This window comes from Mus caroli, unplaced genomic scaffold (assembly GCF_978045245.1).
Source record: "Mus caroli unplaced genomic scaffold, Mus_caroli_1 scaffold_8, whole genome shotgun sequence".
Classification (NCBI taxonomy): Eukaryota; Metazoa; Chordata; class Mammalia; order Rodentia; family Muridae; genus Mus; species Mus caroli.
In genome coordinates this window covers 80,662,013-80,681,251 of record NW_028227263.1, presented here as the reverse complement: position 1 = coordinate 80,681,251, position 19,239 = coordinate 80,662,013, and the positions used below count along the sequence as shown (strand labels likewise).

Sequence of the window (19,239 nt, the reverse complement as noted above, 5' to 3'; positions counted from 1 at the left end):
CCGCTAGCTGAAGCCCTTACCCTAGTGCTTTGGAATGTGACCACAGGCCAGGCTTCCTGTGGCTGACAGAGAGTGATAGCCATCCTAAGTATGTCACAATATGGATCACGTGCAATGTGACAAGTCCACAGTGGACCACGGATCCAGGTCTATGCTGCCATTTCCAGGGACGTGGAGGGAAATCCTAGAACCTCCAGATCTGGGGGGTGATGTGGGCAGTCCCTGCCTCTAACACATGACTTGTGACAGCCGTACATGGTGAGATCCTACTGTGAAGCATCGGTGTGCATCTTCCTTCTGAGCCTGGGCCCTTTTCTGGGTTCTGTGGGCTCCAAGGATGCAGGGATTGGGGCTGTTGCCTGGCAGCCATTTGGATGTACCCTTCAGGCAGGAAGAGAATATTTGCTGCTGATGCTGTGTGTATCAGGCTCCTAAATCTACCTGATATGGAGAAATAAACCAGTTCTTAAATCACCAAGGTGCAAGTCTATGGAGGTGCAAGTCCCTCATATGAGATCCTGGGGTAAGTGCATGGAACCTGAATACTTCCTCTCAAAGGTGTTACATTCTCCTCGGGTGACTGACGGTGACACTATGGAAATGTTTTTGCAAGTATTTACTGTCCTGTATTGTTTGAAGAGAGAAAGACCAGAAATGAAATTGGCACATGGCCTGCCCCGTTCCACATCCTTCCTTACCTTTTTCATTCCAAGCTGATTAATGTTTTAGATCTTGGAAGGCTGACTTGCTCTATTGACTTACTGGATGCTGAAGACCAAGGGTTCCAACTTCCTCCCTACCTTGGAGCTAGCCCCTTTGTGTGTGTGTGTGTGTGTGTGTGTTAGCTTTATAGAAGGCTGCAGAACCATAATCCATAAAGAGATAAAAACCAAACTCAAATCAGCCTTAGTTAGCTGGTGCTCGGCCAGATTTCTAGAGTCTGACCTCGGGGCAGTATATTCGAGCCATATTTAAGCTCAGCAAACTTTTGGAAAAGAAATCTCTCGATGACACTTAATTCAGTCCCAGGCGTACAACAAAACTTAAGGCATGTTTACATCGATGCTCTTTACAAAGTACATATGGCTTCTTCCACAAAGATGGGTTCTGTTGTCTCAGAAGCAATGCTGAAGATAAGCATCTATGGAGAGTGACTGAGCTACACATAAAGCCCGTGGGAATCAGGAATGACCTGGCCCTAAGATAACATAGAGGTTACTTAGGCTGCGGTAAGTGCAAGTGATACAAAGCTACATGGGGTTTGGCTGTCCTCAGTTGTCCTGGGGCAGGCTGTTGGCTGTTCTTCCAGGGTGAACAGCATGGAGTTCAGGCATAAAGGTGAGTGTCCTTTCTGCATCAAGAGTGCAGTGGTGGTGTCTGGGAGCCCTGGGAAGCTCTCACCCACTGTGCTTTTGCTTCATGCTATTGGCTGGTTGTCTCCCAACCCAACACATGCTCATGATATTCTGACCTACTTGGGTATTATCATGGAAATCGATCTTGGTAGGCGGAGTCTGGGTTCATTTTCTGGCTGTGGTCAGAGCATACAGGCAGGGTCCTGTCTCAGGACTGGCTTTGTTTTGGGTTTTGAGGCAACGTCTCTCTTTACAAAGTTCTGGCTGACCTGGAACTTGCTTTGTAGACCAGGCTGGCATCGAACTCACAGACATCCTCTTGCCTTCTCCTCCTGAGTGCTGAGACTAAAAGCACGCACTACCATGCCTGCCGTAGCTCTTGACTTCCTAAGGATGCTCTGGAAAGTCCTACTCAAGCACAACCAAACTGCCTGAATAGAGCACAGGCTCCACTACTAGCAAAGGCTTCTGGGAAATGGCAGACTGGCAAAATAAGCTGTTGAGTACAAGAGGGTACAGCTACTACAACTAACACCCCACCTGGTTCTATTTCTTTGGCCTGATCTCTATTCAATGGGCAATGGTGCACTGGACAGCTGTAATAGTGTGCTGGGTGTGTGGGTGGGGTGGGGGTGGGGAGCAGGCTGGGCACTCCCTTCTTGATGGTAGTCTAGTCACCCAGTTATGGCCAGCTCCTTCACAGGGCCTTTGCTTGTGTAAGCTCTGCTATGTGAGGCCCTGCGATCTCCCATAAACGCTGTTTCTCGGCAGCACCACCCCATCTGGGCTGCCCCCCCCCCCCAGCCTCTCGTCATTGGCTGCTGGTCTCTCGATTTCTTTCCTCTCTTGCTCCTTATTTTGTTTGGATGTCCACTGTCACCCCTGCCCTCTTGAGCAGAGAGGCCTCAGCAGCAGAGTGTCTTTGGGTGATTGCCAGTGTGACACTGCCTAGTGGCTCAGCAAGAGTTCAAGAAACCATGGCTGGTCCTTTAGTCCTTATAACTTGAGGGTGACGGAAGCCATTTTATCGTGTGGAGGGGCCGTGTCTCTTTATGACACCAGCCTGTGCATGGCATTTATCTGTTTTCCAACTGTGTTTTTTTTTTTTTTTTTTTCTTATGGATGAATATGAATTTTGCATACAGGGTAAGGGAACTGCTCATCTTTCATTTATGTTATAAATATACTTTAAAAGTGATAGTTATTAATTTAGTATGTGTGTATACACAACTTGTTGGAGTTGGTTCTCTCTTTCCACCACCTGGGTCCTGGGGATTGAACTCACGTCTTTAGTCTTGCCCACAAGCTCCTTTATATGATAAGTCATCTCATCAGCTCTGTGGGTTTTTTTTTTCTTCTGTCAGTTGTTTACCTTTGTGGTACAGTTTCCTTATAGGTGTTTATATTGTTGTTTTTATTTTTTGTTTGTTTGTTTTCGAGACAGGGTTTCTCTGTAGTCCTGGCTAGCCTGGAACTCACTCTTTGGACCAGGCCTCAAACTCAGAGATCTGCCTCCTGCATGCTGGGATTGAAGTTATATGCCACCACTGCCCAGGTCTCTTTTAGGTTTTCAATTCTTCTGTGGTCAAGTTCATTAGCTGTTTCCCTTCAGGTTCCTGGTGTTTATGTGAAAGTCCTCCTTCCCTGCCTATGAGGCTCGGTTTAGGGCTCGGTTTGTGGACAGAAGATGAGACACTAAAGGCTAAAGGTGGGCTGAGTCTGCAAAGCTGGGAGGCTGTCCTGTAGCACAGCAGCCTGAGAACCAGTGACACAGGGTGCAGGCGCAGGGCAGTCAGGGCAGTCAGGGCCGGGCTCCTGTTTGGAGATCCAAGCAGGCAGCTTTGGGACGTCAGGGGAGAAGAAAAGCCAGTGACCTCCAAGGCTCACCATAGAGATCAGGGTGGGAAACGGAGGTGAGGGCTTCAGCACCCATAGTGCTTAAGGTCTGGTCCTCAGGATTCAGAGCCTGGCTCACAAAAGGAAATGAGAAGCTAGCTTTCTTCAGAGCTGAGGCCAACAGGAAAGCAACTGCCCATGGGAATCACTACAGGGCATCCGGGAACACCCAGCAGTGGGCTGAGAGGGGTGGCCCATGTGTACCCTGGGCAACAAGGGGACCTGGGAAGGCCAGAGCCTGTGTGTCGCACTCAAGAGACAAAGGCCATGGTTTCGTCTAAGTCTGTTTATTCTCAGATAACACGAGTCTCACCAGCATGCGCACCCCGCAACACATCTTACGTTTTCTTTTTTATAATTTAATTCTAGAAAAGGTTCAGTAACCTGAGCCAAATACAGTCTCACATTCAAACGTGAGTTCTAGGTTAGGCATCCTCTAAGGGCGAGGCTCGGCAAAGATGTGGGTGCGTGTGCACACGTGTGCACAGGATTTATAAAATGGTCCCCGTTGTGCCCGTACACCCTGTTAACAACTTGGCTTTTCTTCATCTGCTGTCCACGTGGGCAGTAAATGTTTGGCAAATACATAATTCAGTATAAGTCCCATACGATGGGATTTCACAACCAGGCCTAACCGCTGAGATATTACTTAATTTGTTAAAGTGATAAACAAGATTATGATGTGCAAACAAACAGGGCTTGTGCTCCAGCTGTGTCCAAGTTTATTTTACCAAGCCATAAACACAGGCCCTTTCTCTGGGCCCAGAGATTGGGTTTCTCCTTCCTTTTGTTGGGGGAGAAGAATGTAAAGGGGGACCAGGGGCCCTTGCACTGGGCTTTCCGGCCATGACTCTTGAAGGAATCCATTCATCCCCGCTATTGGGCAATGCTGCCTGCCCAGGTCCTTCTGGGGTTTCCCATGTGTAGCCTTTGCCAAGCAGGAGATGTGATCTCAGTTCCACCAAGCTGGGCCTCACACTCCAGGGATTCAGAGCCTTGTGAAACAGGCTGAAAGACTGGGGTCTTTGGGGGAAGGAGGGCCAGGGGTCATAGCCCTCCTCCCACCTTACCCCGAACTGCTCCTCAACCAAGACTCTGTAGTGTAATTCCATCTGAGGCCTGGCGATAAAAAACGGACAGGCCCATTCATTATGCCAGGAAGGCTTGGAGTGGGGTCACTCGCCCCGGCTCCTGGAAGCCTATGGAAGAGGCAAGAGGAGGCCTCTCTCAACCAGACCCTGTGGCTTCCCATGGGCTGGTAACTTTCCCCTCAGAACCTGAGAACTCCCAAACTGCCAGTAGCTCCTAGCTTCTCAGCCCTTCTTAGCAGAAGGCTTAGCAAAGAACCCGCTTGTCTTCTGTGCCCTAGGAGGGCTGGAGCTGAGGGGTCAGGCAGTGGCTCGGACCTGCTGGCTCCACTCAGAGGCCCTTCCATAGGCATTACCTTCTCTTGCGAGTACAAGCCTCCAGCCGGCCCAGCTCCTCATAGGACTGGTAGAAGATGTCAAACTCCCTGGCGCCCCAGCCCCTCCAGACAGCCAGGCACCACTCCGTGTTTTCGTTTGCAAAGCCACACACTACGGTGTCCTTTGCCACCACTGCAGCATCCACCAGAACCCTGCAGAGAGATGGGGGATCTATGATCACCCACAGGAGTCCTCACTAGGTCAGGGTGGGGCCTCCCTCTTCATGGATATCCTTGAAGGGGGCGGAGTTACTAAGAGGGTGTCATAAACAGCTCAGTCTGGCTCTAGAATGAACTTGAAAGTCCTGATTCTACCTGGTAATCTGGCCTATGGGATGGGGCCTTATAATGTACCTAAAAGGCCAAGGGTACCCGTTTACTTTTGTAAGCATTCGCTGTAGACTAATGCTCTGGAAGATGACAGACTCAGGAGACTGAGAGGAATATGTTAGGCAGAAGATCTGCTATCTTCAGGCCACGGCTGTTTATGTTGTTTCTGAGGCTGTGAGCTGTTTGTGCATGGTCTGTGCATGCATGGCAAGTTTCTGCTCAGGCATTCTCTCTGTCCTGATGGTGTCTCTGCAGGGCTGCTGGCCCATCTCTGGGTCTGGTCTCCTCCTCCTCCTAGGCCCAGGGACTGAGCCCCACTACACATGAAGGCTCTCTTTCACCAAGGTATCAAGAGTCTCTGGTCCTTCCTTGCTTTTTTAGCTGGCCAACTCGGGTCTTTCTCCTTCTAGCAAATGTGCCCGACTCTTGATAAAACCTGTCTCAGGGTGGGGGTGGGGGTGTGACTAGAAAAGGATACCAGTATAGTCAGAGTAGGTGTGCCAAGGCCAACCAACCTGGTTCTGAGGACCCATTTGTTTCCCAAAGCCCAGCTTGGCAGCTGGGAACTACTTGGACACAAAGCTTCCTTTTACCAGGTCAGCCAGGGTTCAGGAGCAAAGCCTGATCTTATTTCCAGAGTCGTTCACAGAGAGGATCCCAGGACTCACTGAGAAAGCCCAGTGCTAGCAGGCAAGTGACTGGATGTGGCATGAGTGACTGGCTGTTTGTCACTGCTCTGGGCAGAATGGGACTGTGCGATGATATTAAAGATGAATAAAGACCTTTGTCCAAGGATGAGTGACAGCGCATGCTGCCAGTGAATCTACTACGATGGGAAATACTTCACACGTTTGGCTTTAGGGACTTTCATGGGGAGCTTCAGGGTAAGGGATAAACACTGCCAAGAACTCTGGCTTAATGCCAGGCTCCCATCTCCCTGGCCACGAAGACTGGGCCCTGGACTGTTGTCCTCACAGCAGCGACTGGCATGTCTCCTAGCGCTACTCACTGCAGATTAGCATCAAGTCACACTCTCAGGCTCAGAGAGAGGAGCTGCAGAGTGGGACAATGTCACCTGGCCCTATCTGGTGCTTCATGGGGCTGGTGGGTCCCCTAACATTGGGGTGGGGGACCTCTCCTGTTTGGTAGGAAGGACAGTGAACCAATTGGAGAGACCTTCCGTTTCAATCCCAGCTGAATCTGGCCCTGGTGATACACCTTTGGCAGTGTACTTGATCCACAGGTACACAGACACCTCAGAAATAGATATCCTTGGCCAGTGGTTGATGCTCTATTCAGCTGCCATGCTGAACCTCAGGAGCTGCCTGGAGGACCCCACCTTGCTTCTGTTTGGCTCTGTGGCCACACTGGTGGATCCAGAGGCTTAACTGTGGGAACCCAGGGGGTAGCAGGGCTGCTGTGCTGTCTAGTGGGCATGTTAGTGAGTCCTAAGGTTTCCCACACTCCTCCCCCCCCAGCCATATAGAAGGGTTCTCAATCTTACCCGTGCCGATTGAGCTCTCGGGCTTTTAAAACAGCGATGACTCTGCCCCGCTGGGCACCTGAATCCTTCTCCAGGCCGATGACAATGATATCTCCGCCATGTCTAAAGGACCAAAACCAAGACAGGGGAAGAGCTGGCTCAGGATGCTGTGCTATCCAGATCACTCTCAATTCTAAAACCGAATGGCAAGGCCTGCTCGGCAGAATGGCCCAGATGGATCTGGGAATCTTTAAGGAAGCCACAGGTTCCACTCAACCTAGCCCCAAAGCAAGAGGCTCAGAAATGATACTTCCACACCACAAAGCTTACCTAGGAACCCAAATGAGGTCTTTGACAGCAAGCACCTTCACAGCCTGCAGGTGCTGGCTGAACGTCTCCCCATCCATGGGGCTCAGGTCATGCTCAGTTCTGTCAGAGGTGACACTGGGCTCCTGCAGCCTGTCTGAGTCTTCATAGTTGGCAGAGAAAGGCACACTGGAATAGCTGGTGAGGGAGCTGGGCAGACTAGAAGGGGACCTGGGATCTTGGTGGGGCGGGGACGAAGAATAAGAGGACATGGAGCAGTAGTCAGTGAGCGAGTCCTGGTGGGTGAGGATCTGCGTGCCCAGCTCCTCGCTGTACATGATGCTCACGTCTGCGATGCACTCTTCCACAGGCTCCTTTGAGGTGGTTTTGTGACTGCCTGGGGTTTCTGGGACTGAGGGCTGCACAGAAAACGTGTCCCTGAGAGGATTGGGGTCCCCACAGAAGTACCGGGCACAGAGCTGGTAGGTGGCTGAGTGGTACATCACTAAGCAATTGGCCTTGTCGTCGAGGCACCAGACCATCTCCTCTCCTCTGCAGTCTGAGCTGCACACAAGTGACGTGACCGTGGATGGGGCTGCGTAGGGCTCCAGCCGCCTGCTGATGTCCAGGATGGTGCAGTCGATGACGAGGAGGCCAGGCCCATTGCTGTACCAGACCTCAGACCCACTGTTGACCACTTCCATTGCCTTCACTGGGTAGGGGTTCTGCCGTGCGTCTTCGTCGGGGATGCAGAACTTGGACCTGTTGGCTGTGTGTGAGCACAGGTAGGAACAGCTTTCTTTTGGGGTGCCCCGTGCCACAGGAAACACAGCCACGAGTCCGTCAGCCAGGCCTGCCAGCACCAGGAAGGAGTTCTGTGGGGGGAAGGGACAGGGACACACGATATTCTTTCATGTCACACATGCGAAGAGAGAAACCGCAGACACCAGACTCATCAGTCTATGTGCCTCAAGTGGTCACATGATCTTCCATAGTGCCTCAGAGAAGTAAAGCCTTTGAAATCTTGGCCTGCTCAGGGGTCTCAGGACTCTGTCCAGAGATGATGTAGCCTTGCCCCAGCAGAGCCACACCCATCACTGGTGCTGCAAGGCAAGAGATGAGCCAGGGAGAACAGTGCCCTTAGTGCCAAGGGCATCAAGCAAGGGTGCCACCACCTGGCACTGGTCCCTTGCTGGATGAGCAGCGGGGAGCTGCCTTTCCTGGATGCCATGAAGGCCTCATGAAAGGCAGGGCAGAATGCTCTCCCTGTTGTAGATAGTTTATTAACATGACAGCTGTTATAGGCATGAGTTCTGTTCGTTGCTCACACGGTGGAGAACTCCAGAAAAGCAGGGGGCAGATCTCTGTGCCCACCACTATCACCTGGGCACTGCACTGGCACAGGAAAGGGTTAAGTCTGAGATACCTCTGTGGCCTGGGATCCCACTGTTTCCTTCAAGTGGACAATCTATGACTCTGGAAGAACGAGCTTCTAGCTTAACTCTCCTGCTGGCATGTCTTGGTCCCATGTGCCCACATCCGCACTCTGAAGAGCCTGTGCTGACACTACTGAGGAGTTTGACGTACCACAAAGCACCATTTCCTCTGTAGCCACCGCCACCGGTTACTAAGCAGAAGCCAAAGTTGCAGGTACAAAGCCAAATACAGGCTTCCTGGGGTATCGCAGAGCAGAGCAGAGCAGAGCAGAGCAGAGCAGAGCAGAGCAGAGCAGAGCAGAGCAGAGCAGAGCAGAGCAGAGCAGAGCAGAGCAGAGCAGAGCAGAGCAGAGCAGAGGAGAGCAGAGCAGAGCAGAGCGAGTGGGTCAGGAAAAGGGCCACAGAACCAAGTCAGAGTTCATGACAGGACCCCAGCCTTGTTCTATCTAGCCAGGAGGAATGGCAGAAAGCCACTTTGTTAGCAGTCAGGGTGCCTGTGTGGAGCTGGGTGGGCAGCTGTTCAGGGTAGTGGAGTGAGTGGCCTCTCACACAACACCCACAGTAAGGAGCCCTAGGAAAATTTCTCAAAATCCATCTTCAGGATCTAGGTCAATAAAGCAGCCAGAGCAAACAGGCCATAAGTCTTTCTGGATCCTGGCCCTGCTGGACGGCGTGGGGAACACCACGTTCGGTGGGTTGTGAGCGTGCTTGTGCAAGAATGCACGCACGGTCTGCCCTTGTGTGGCCTCCGCAGGTCAACCTCCACGGGGGCAGGCACCCTGGGCAGGAGGCTCACACAAGTCCGCTTTATTTCCCCTGCTCTGGCAGGACGTAAGCCCTGGCTGGGGCTCTGGCTGTCAGGGCCCTTCAATAATGCTTTGTGTCCGGTTCTCCCGGCCTCTGGTGTAGAGATCCCAGCTGCCTAGGGTGCTCCTGGGGCTACAGTCATAAATGACTGTTAGGGTCGTTTCATACCCATTTTCTGTCCCTTTTATAAAGAAATGAAGCTAGATCAGGGTGCAGAGAAAAGCTCACAGGTTTGGTGACATACTAAGACATAGCAACCTTTAGCTCCAAGTACCCAGCCTGGAACTCTGGGCTCCGTGGGTCCCAGACCCATTTCATTACTCAATCATCCTCATGTTAGGCAGACAAATGGGGACCACATAAAGGGCAGGCAGCACATTTTAAAAAGCGGTGCTAGGAAGTGATGCTTATGCACTGGTGGAAGGCACGCGTTGTACCCACAGGCCCCTTGTCACCTGATTGGATCCAGGGAAGGAAGCAGAACTTGGGAGAGCAAGCAGTGCCACCCAATTTCTCGGAGGAGTTCCTGACAGTTCACCAGAAGGGAAGGTGAAGCTCCCGTGTCCACTGTTTGGAGGAGAAGGCCCAGGACCAGTCAAGAGGTGGCCTTGCCAGCCCTAGTGAGGCAAGATTCCATGCCAAGATGCGGTGGAGCTGGGGCTGGGGAGTGCACTGAGTGAATGGGGTTAGGAGGGTGAGGAAGTGGGTCTGCTCTGCAATGCTGGGCAATGCTGGGTAATGCTGGGTAATGCTGGGCAAAGGACTGAGGCCTGGGAAGGAAAGCAAGTCTTTGAGAGAAGGCAGAGGCAGATGAAAGGGAATCAGCTATGCCCACTAATCAGAAAAAACAGTGGCCAGGGCAGAGGAGAGGCTCCTGATGCCTTTATCAAGAGAAGGAGCCATGTTTACTTCATTATCCGCACCAGCGTGAGCCTCATCTAAACCAGGGGCACTGGCATTTGCTCCTGGACAGTAGGCACAGGTTAACGATGGTTACCTGTGTCTCTAAAGCTGGCTATGACCTGGGCAAGGTGGCCCAGAAAGGTGTGACTCCACTGTCCTCAGCAAGGAGATCCTCCCATACTTGGTGACAGACCTGAATATGCCCCTCTCCCCACCTTACCTTTTTGATAACAGGTACTGCCAAGAAACAGGTGACGACAGCCGGGGTGTCCAGAGCCTGCTGGGGCACACTTAATGGGCACATACCCTTAAGGCTGTAGATATAGATTTTCTGGTCCTGCAAAAAGCAGACAAGCTCGCTGTAAGAGCCAGAGAAGGAAGTGACCTATAGGTATGTCCTATGAGGATGCTTTCAGCCTGGGGAACCCCTTTGGTACCTTTCTAAAGGCAGCATTTTGCTTGCTAATTCATTTCTGCTTTTTGTTTGAAAACTACAGTCTGGAAGAAAGTTAACTCATAGAGGGTCCTGAGGAGTGGGGGATGGAACGTCTCAGAAGCTCCCTTCGGCTATGCATGAGTATACCACTAGCAAAGTGAGGTCACAATACAGTGACAGTGTGCCATGGGCAGAGTCCCTTTACCCCCTCAAGGATGTATATGGGGTCACCTCCTCTGTTCATCACCTTAAAACATATTTGATGAATTTATTGTTGCTATAAAGAATTGTATCGGAATAGGTACTCTTAGAGATCTCTCTGTGTATTCTCCTAAAACAGATCAGTGAGGCTTTCATGCCATGGGTCTCTATGGGTTTTGGGAGATCTATATACTTCTAAACAGTCATGTAGAAGCATTATGATGTTCCGTCCCCTACTCATAACCCTGGAGCATTTGATTTGGAGCGGCGTTTGGATTTCTCATAGGACAGCCACTTGGATCTTTCAATGACTTCTGCATACAGAGGCAGAAGGTCCTCGGAGATGAGCTATGCTCCATGGCCCTCACGGTATTATGAGGAAACCCAGAATGCCATCAACACACCCAGTTTCTCCCGCTGAGCGTCTCTACCTATTCTTACTACCCTGAATCCTAGCTTTGGCCAGCAGGAGCCAGCAGTGATTCCCCCGGTGACCTACCTCACAGGATTGATGACATTATTTTAGGGATCGCTCAGGGACAAGTTGATCTTGACATCTTGTAGTTTTACAAGTCTGGTCCCCCTGGGAACTGTACCTCTCTAACGCTCACCCTGACACAGGCCCTGGAGGCTGACAGTTACCTCCGTGGCTATCCACACTGAGCTCTGGACCTTGAGCTGACAGCTCAACTTCATCCCGGGGCAGGTCATCCTCTGTACTTCCAGAAGGCCCTTCTCTGTGTTGACCACCGTGTAATTCCTGTGGTTAGCAACAACATATAGTTAGTTTCAGATAGCCAGGGGCACCTCCTTCCCCAGGCTGGGGGAATGGCCTTGGAACAGGGGTAATCCTTTAAGCGTGAAGGGTCTATCACAGGTTCATGTTTTAAAGATTTGGTTCCCAGATGTAGGCACTATTTTGGGAGGTTCTAGCAACATTGGGAGGCGAGGCTAGCTGGAGGGGATGGGATATTGGTGGCAGGGCCTTGAAGGATCTATTAGGACCCCGGTCTCCCTCCCCACCTTCTCTGTCTCTCCTGTTTCCTCTCTCTGCATCCTGTCTTCTCAGAAGTAAAAGAGCCTCTGCCACCGTGCTTTTCCTCCCAAGGGCAGGGGACTGAGACAGCAGGGACTGGACACAGTGAGTCTGGATCAGTTATCCACTATTGAGTTGTTTCTGTCAGTTATTTTGTCCACAGTGACACAAAGGTAACTACACACAAAGGATGCTGTCTGCTACCCTGTTCACCTCTTGAAATCAGAAGCACACCTTGCCACATCCCGAGAGACTCAAGGACCAGCCTTCATGCCATTGGGTACATCTGGGTTTGCCTGCTATGCAAGGCTTGACCATGGAAGAGAAAGGGCATTCCAACAGGAAGCCAGAAAGAAAGCCTCCTTTCCTTTTGTGACCTCCAAGGGTTCAGGCACCCATCCCAACATGATGACAAAGGGCGCCTCCATTGGACTGCTCACTGCTCTCCCACTGACCAGAGCCCACCCATCACAGGAACAGAGGCAGCCTCTTGAGCTTAGTAGACAGCTGCAGGCTAAAGATAAGATGTGCAAAGTCTCCACTTGACTGGGTGGAGCTCAAGACACACCTCCAACCTGGGTACTCTGAGAACAGCTCACAGTTAGTGAGGAGAGCAAGCACTTGGCTCACAGGCCAGGATGTGTCCAGCACCACTGCCCCTTCACATGTCCCCAGTGTCCTTTGCATGGAGAAGGGAATGAAGCCAAGTAGAGGAGTGGTTAGTTGGTTAGCCACACTCCCCATAGCTCTTTCTCCTGGTCAGAGAGGAAGTGGAGCAATGGACAGGAGCCACGCTATGAGTTCTTTCCTGGAGCCAGATTTTAGAAGGCTTTCTCCATCCCTGACTGACACCAAACGACTGCAGATGATAAAAACGGATACAAAACTTGAAAACTAAACTTTCTTCAAAGTCCTGTCTATCATTTTAGTCTTTCCTCCTATGTATTGAAAAAAAATTAATGACACTTTGTAAGAAAAATAAAAACTACAGAGAAAAGGCCAGAGTCTAACCACAGTAGTGTCATGCTGCCCTGGTTTTCCTGCCTTCTTCCCTTTCTTCTTCCATGGATCAGTCTGGGGATCTGATCTTCTCTCTCTCCAGGTTCCCTACTCTGTGTGCCCAAGTAGAAGCCCCCTGCCTCACTCTCCCTTCTTTGGTGGGAGTTTTTAAGGACACTTTCTTCTTACTGGAAAAGATCATTTTTTCCCCAGGTCCAACTCTCTCCAGCATCCTGCTCACGTCTGTGATGAAGGGAAAGCAAACATCTTCAGGTGGGTGAGAGAGGGTCTTTCCCAGCATCCGCAGACCTGGCTGGCTCCGGGGTCCCAATAAGATGCTCCCAGAAGCCTCTGCCTGCTTCCTTGCTTCTCTTGTGTCAAATGTTCCAAGCCCAGCCCTGGAGTCAGCCATTTGATAAACCCTGCTTCTCCTTGGTACTTAGAGACCATGTCTAGATCCCGGAGTGCCAGTGGCATTCCTTTGGTCCTCTCCAATGCAAAGAATTGGAAATGTGAACTTATTTTCCCTTTGTCCATGTCCCCACTGACAGCTTAAGAGCCTCAGATCCATGCAAATGTCGGAGTTCATTCTGCTGATCCCACCCTTGTCAACTCTCACATCATCTAAGCCTCCTCTCCCCAGACTGTGAGGCCTGTAAATGCTCTCCACTGAGAGCATCTGAAGACTACACTAACTTGCAAAGCTCTCGTGTTGGGGGCAGAAGGGGCAGCCTGCACCGGACAACCCTAAAGGCCATCACACAAAACCTCCATTCCATGGAGATTTCGTCTCTTGCCACTCTCCTTCCCATGCCCTGCCTCTGGGTCTCAGGAATTCTTTCTTCCTCCTAGTGGGTCTTCCCTACAGCAAACCTCTTGCCTTCTGCTACTGACTGCTCTCTGGCCACACGATGCTGACCGTCAACTGCCTCTTGACCCTTTCCTGGATCTTCAGCTTACTCTGCCTTGAATCATATCTAGCTGGGGACCTTCTAGGGCCATTGTGTATTCTCCCTACTTTACGGTCTCAGGTCCTACGAGCCTTCTCTCTAAATGCCCCATTGAAAGACCCTCACATCCTGCTTCCTCTCTCCTTCCTGGTGAAACAGTCAGGTTTTCAGCCATCTTCAGTCTTAGGAGTTGGAGTGAGCAGAAGTCACATAGCCAGGCTGGTGGGTTTCTTTGTAACTTACAGTGGGTCTCTGTACTTCCCTGCAGGCACCCTGGCTCCCCAGATCATGGTGACCATTTTGGACCTTCTCTTTTCTTCTCAGATATCTCATTCCCCATTCTCACTTCCTGCCACTTTACTATGAAAAAGAGCTGAAACCAGAAAGAGGCTGCCCCACAGCCAGTTATTAGACAGTGACCCTTCTGCTACAGCCTCCTGCCTCCCTCTGGCTCTGGTCCCCTGCCTTCCTTCGGCTCTGGTCTGCTGGCTTCCTTATCCCACCCCATTGGCTGCTCACCCTTCCACCTTCAGCATCATCTAATGTCCGTGTTCAGAATGTGGCTAACTTCATCTTGAAGCAACACTCTCCCTCTCTTCCTGGAATTGGGTTTCCAACACATCCAACCTTTTCTTTGCTTCCCTTAGCTTCAAATCTGTACCCCTCCTCTTTTTTGAGATAGGGTTTTCTGTGTAGCCCTGGCTGTCATGGAACTCACTCTGTAGACCAGGCTGGCCTTGAACTCAGAAATCCGCCTTGCCTCTGTCTCCTGAGTGCTGGGATTAAAGGCCTCTGCCACCCCCGCCTGGCCCTTCTTCTCTTTTGAATGTACTACAACCAAGCTTTGCTTTCTGCTGTCTGCTCAATAATACACCCCACCGGCATCGCTGCTTTCTGTTCCCAGTGTGCAGGGAAGGACAGAGGAAGAGATTACCTGGACTCTTCTTTCCCATCCCAGAACACCACAGTGTACTCCTGGCTCTGGGATGAGAAGAAGGCCGACTGCTTCCCACAGGGCAGCATGTACATGAAGGTGGCAAAGGTTGGGTCTTTCATCTGGCTCACCACGGACAAGGCCAGGGGGCGCTGCAGGAGAGAGGTCTCTAGTGAGCACAGCTGTGTGGTCCCCCATACAGGGCCACCTGGCCCAAGCCTGGGGAGTTTGTGAATCCTCCCAATCGGAGGACTGAGTGACTGAAAAGGCATCCAAACACCTCCCCCTCCAATCAATCAATCATCAATCAATCAATGCATGCTATTCATAGCCTCTGTGTCATCATGGCTATAGTAATAGGCTCAGCTGCTCTGGAGTCAAAGGCCTACCTTGTGTCTTACCTTAAGTCCAGGGTCATAAACTTCTGTAAGGGATCTTTCTCATATTCTAGTCATATTGCATTAATTAATTATCTGATTTGATGGACAAGTGCTAAGTTTGATATTAAAGTCCTTTTCCAACAAACAAGGAACTTTCTTTAAAAATGTAATATAGGCCCTGCTTCTCATGAGCAAATCTTCCAAAGAGATATGTACCTTCCCTCTGATTTTGGATGGGGACTATATTACCACAATGCATTTGATATATACATTGAGCAAAAGTCAAAAAGTTCCAGATTTCAGAGCATATTAGAGTCTGGATATTTGGATTGGGTATATTCAACTAATATTTTAAAAATATCTTAAGAATCTGAAAAACTCCAAAATTTGAAATACTTCTGGTCCTGTATGCACATGTTGTAGAGAAGAAGAAAGGTAACTCTCCAAGGACAGACAGACAGATTCACACACACACACACACACACACACACATACCCCAAGACTAGACCCATCAGAGTAACCAGGACGAGAATGAACAGAGATGCTCAGCTGTCCTTAGTGAGGGCAAGTGAGCATGCACACACATGCTCTGGAGTCCCACAGCCCCTACCACCAGGGGAAGACAGGCCAGGCTCCGCTCTGCTCTGCGTACCTTCTCTGGCTTTGTGTCCCAGCACTCCATCATGAGTGCCTGCAGCCGATGGAACTGCACTTCCTCCGGCTGCCCCAGAACTGGGCGGATGCCCTTGGACAACTTCTTGACAATCTGAAGTTGGTGGTGGCCCAGTGCAGGACGCTGTCCTGACAGCAGCTCATATAGCACCATGCCGTAGGAGAACATATCTACCTGGGCAGGAAGACAAGCCGAGTTAGGTCTCCTGCCTGGGCCCAGCAACCTTAGAAAGTTGGCCCTGAGGAGGAAGGAACGGGAGGGCACAACCAGGCTCTCCCCAGTCCATCTACCAATTTATCTACTTAACTGACCTGTCCAAACATCCAGACAGTCCTCTGACCACCTCTTCCCATCCATTTATCATTTCTTCTATCTGTATTATTTATGTATCCTTCCATCCATCCATTTTTCCATCCATATGATAGCCATACACACAGAAATTGTTAACTACCAGGTGCCAACTAAGGGCTCCAAAGCCAAGACCCCAGAGGGTTGTATAAGAAATTCACAAAAAAGGGAATGTCCCATGTGTTTTAATTGTCATAAAAAACCAGCAAGGAAAGAGTTGTGCAGACCTCACGTAGGTCAGAGAACATCTTTCATAAGAGAATGTCCGAGATGGAGTCGGCAGGCAGGTTTTCTTTTAAAGATATTTTATGTACACAGCGTTCTGCCTGTATATACACCTGCATGCCAGAAGAGGGCGCCAGATCTCATTACAGATGGTTGTGAGCCGCCATGTGGTTGCCGGGAATTAAATTCAGGACCTCTGGAAGAGCAGCCAACCTCTGAGCCATCTCTCCAGCCTGGAGGCAGCAGTTTTTAAATGTGACTGCTTCTATCATAGCCTCCATGTTCAGGGGACACCTTGTCTGCGTCTCCTGCTACTGAGCAGTCTTTCTTTTCTGTTGCTTTGGCTTGCCTTTCCTATGGGCAACAGCCACAGCTGCAGGCTTAGGTCATTATCAAAGTCCGTGACCCATCTGGAAATAATGCAATAATAAGAAACCAGAGAGCAAGTGACAGCTGGTAAAGGCACTTGCCGCTAAGTCCAATGATCTAAGTTCGATCCCCAGAGCCCACATTGTAGGCGAGAACTCACTCTTGCAAACTGTCTACTGAATTCTACACACAGGTGCCCCCTAAATAAATGCATAGGTAAATAAGTATAACACAGGTAAGTTAGAGATAAGGGGGAGGTGACGGAACAGGCCGGCATGACATGCAGCTAACGGAGCAGACAGCTGGACTCAGCCGCTGTCCCAGCCACAGCTGGCTGTGCAGCTGCCTGGGAAGCCACACTCACTTCCCCAGCACTCACACTCCTCTGGCTTGGCACTTAACCAGCACCTTGTGGTACCTGGACACACCTTTATTCTGTGGTACCTTCTATCACCTTTATTCTGTCTCCAGGTGGTGCCTGAAATGTGATGGTTGAGATCTAGGTGCAGGTACACTTCTATCCTGGACTCTTGTGGCTATGTCTGAAGCTGCGGCTGGAGCAATGGCTCAGTGAGTAAGGTGCTCACTGTGAAAGCGTGAAGATCTATATTCAGCTCCTCAGTACCTATATAAAAGCCAGGAGCGGCAGTATGCATCTGGAATCCCAACACTGGGAGGTGGAGACAGGAGGATTCCAGGGGCTCACTGGCCAACAAGACTAGTCAATCAGTGAGCTAGTTCCAGGTTCAGTGAGAGAGCCTGCTTCAAAACATAAGGTGGAGAGTGACCAAGGAAGACACTAAGGTGGATGGACAGGCAACAATACCTGCACACACACGTACACACACACACACACACACACACACACACACACACATACTAAAAGATACAGACAGAATCTTTTAGAGCCGGAATCCCCCTTACTGAGAGAAGATGAGCCCAGAGCCCCAGGACTGCCTGTCTGCCTTCTCATTGGTCCTGGGCTCCTGCTCTGCACGGCTGGGCTTAGGGATGACGGTGGGGGTAGGGGGGGAGGAGGGAGGGGAGGGGGCAGGCAGATACCTTCTCGTCATACACGATGCGAGGCCTGATCTCTGGAGCTTGGTAACCTGGGGTACCCTCCACACCCAGGGCCCCCTCGTGAAAGGACTGCCTCGAGATGCCATAGTCTGACAGTTTGATGTTGATGTGTTCCTTGACGCTCAGCGACCACACTAGGATGTTGTCTGACTTGAGGTCACAGAAGATGATGTTTTTCTTGTGCAGGTAGGCCAGGCCCGAGGCAATCTGGTAGGCTATTTTTTGGGTGAGCATGTGTCCCAGGGGCATAAAGGAAGAATCTTGGGAAGAGAGCAGCATTTATGTTCAAATCTATCAACTTTAAGATGGAATCAAATTAACATTCACACCCTGTCTTTCATTCTTCCCCTGACCCCCCTACGTTGGTTTGGATGGGGTTTCAGGGTTGGCTTGTATAGCACTATTGGGAGGAGATGGGACCTTTAGGAAGCGAGGCCTTGTGCTGACTAGGTTTTTGTCAACTTGACACAAGCTAGAGTCAGTTTGGAGGAGAGAACCTCTCCTGGGAAAATGAACCCCCTTGCCACTGCCCTGTGGGCAAGCCTGTGGTACATTTTCTAGATTGATGATTGATGGGGGAGGGCCCCGCCCACTCTAGGCAGGTGGTCGTGGGTTGTATAGGAGAGCAGGCTGAGCACGCCCACCAGCAGTGTTCCTCCATGGCCTCTGCATCAGTTCCTGTCTCTAGGTTCCTGCCGTGGCTTCCACAAGATGATCTATCACAAGCTAGAAGCAGAAAGAAACCCTTTCCTCCTCGTACTGCTTTGCTTATGGTGTTTTAGCAATAGAAACCCTAATTAAGACAGGCCTCACGGGAGTAAGTGAGGCCATCAGGGACATGCCTTTGAAGAACTATAACTTACTCCCCACCCCAACCTCCTAGTTGACATGACATGGCCAATCTTTCCTGTCATGTGACCCCCATCATAAAGTACCACAATCCACAGGCCCAAAGAACAAGGGCAACTGATGATGGCCTGAAATCTCTGAAGCCAGGAGCCAGAACAAACCTTCCCTTCTCATAAGTTGTTTGTCTCAGGCATTTTGTCACAGTGACGGAGAACTGTCACTGTGACACAGTGACTAACATATCCCCTACCACTCTAATGCCCCCGGTACATTCTTGCTCTTCTTCATGCCAGAGAGGACAGAGAACAACTAAGTGAAGTCGTATGCATTTAGGATAGAAATCCCATTCTTAGGGATCCTTTCAGGGTATGCTGTGTGTGGGGCTGCATGTGTTTTCATAAAAGGATTCAAGACCCTGGCACCCATCTGAGGCCAACCTCGTCCTGCGGTCAAGTGTAAACTAAAGATAGAGACATTGCATAAATCCTTTCCATTTTCACTGAGGTCGAGAAGTGACTGGTTTAATAGCCGTTCTTTCTTAGAGAAGGCAGCCAGCCCCCTACTTCTGGCATCCGTTTGGGGATAGTTGGGTAATTCCTTCAGAATTCCCTTTAAGTTTATTTGAGGAATAAGACGTGGCAGAAGGGATCGTAAGTACCATCTTAACTGGTGCCCAGTGTGTAGATATGGTTACAGGAGGGACTTAGTGATGTTGCTGGGACTTAAGGTACCAGATGCTGTCTCTTCAAAGACCAGTGGTGCCATCTCATCAGAGACT

General features: G+C 50.5%; 1 protein-coding gene across 1 annotated transcript in view; it reads right to left on the bottom strand.

Annotated features, from left to right (window-relative positions):
- Positions 1-3,522: 3,522 nt before the first annotated feature.
- Lrrk1 (leucine rich repeat kinase 1) overlaps positions 3,523-19,239 on the bottom strand; it is a 128,977-nt gene continuing 113,260 nt past the window's right edge. The window contains exons 27-34 of the mRNA XM_021167567.3: positions 17,595-17,872; positions 15,570-15,764; positions 14,538-14,689; positions 11,261-11,378; positions 10,202-10,318; positions 6,860-7,710; positions 6,551-6,652; positions 3,523-4,869 (exon numbers count right to left, since the gene is read on the bottom strand). Coding sequence (XP_021023226.1) covers positions 4,692-4,869; positions 6,551-6,652; positions 6,860-7,710; positions 10,202-10,318; positions 11,261-11,378; positions 14,538-14,689; positions 15,570-15,764; positions 17,595-17,872 — 1,991 coding nt within the window. The 3' untranslated portion in view covers positions 3,523-4,691. The remainder of the gene's footprint in view (positions 4,870-6,550; positions 6,653-6,859; positions 7,711-10,201; positions 10,319-11,260; positions 11,379-14,537; positions 14,690-15,569; positions 15,765-17,594; positions 17,873-19,239) is intronic.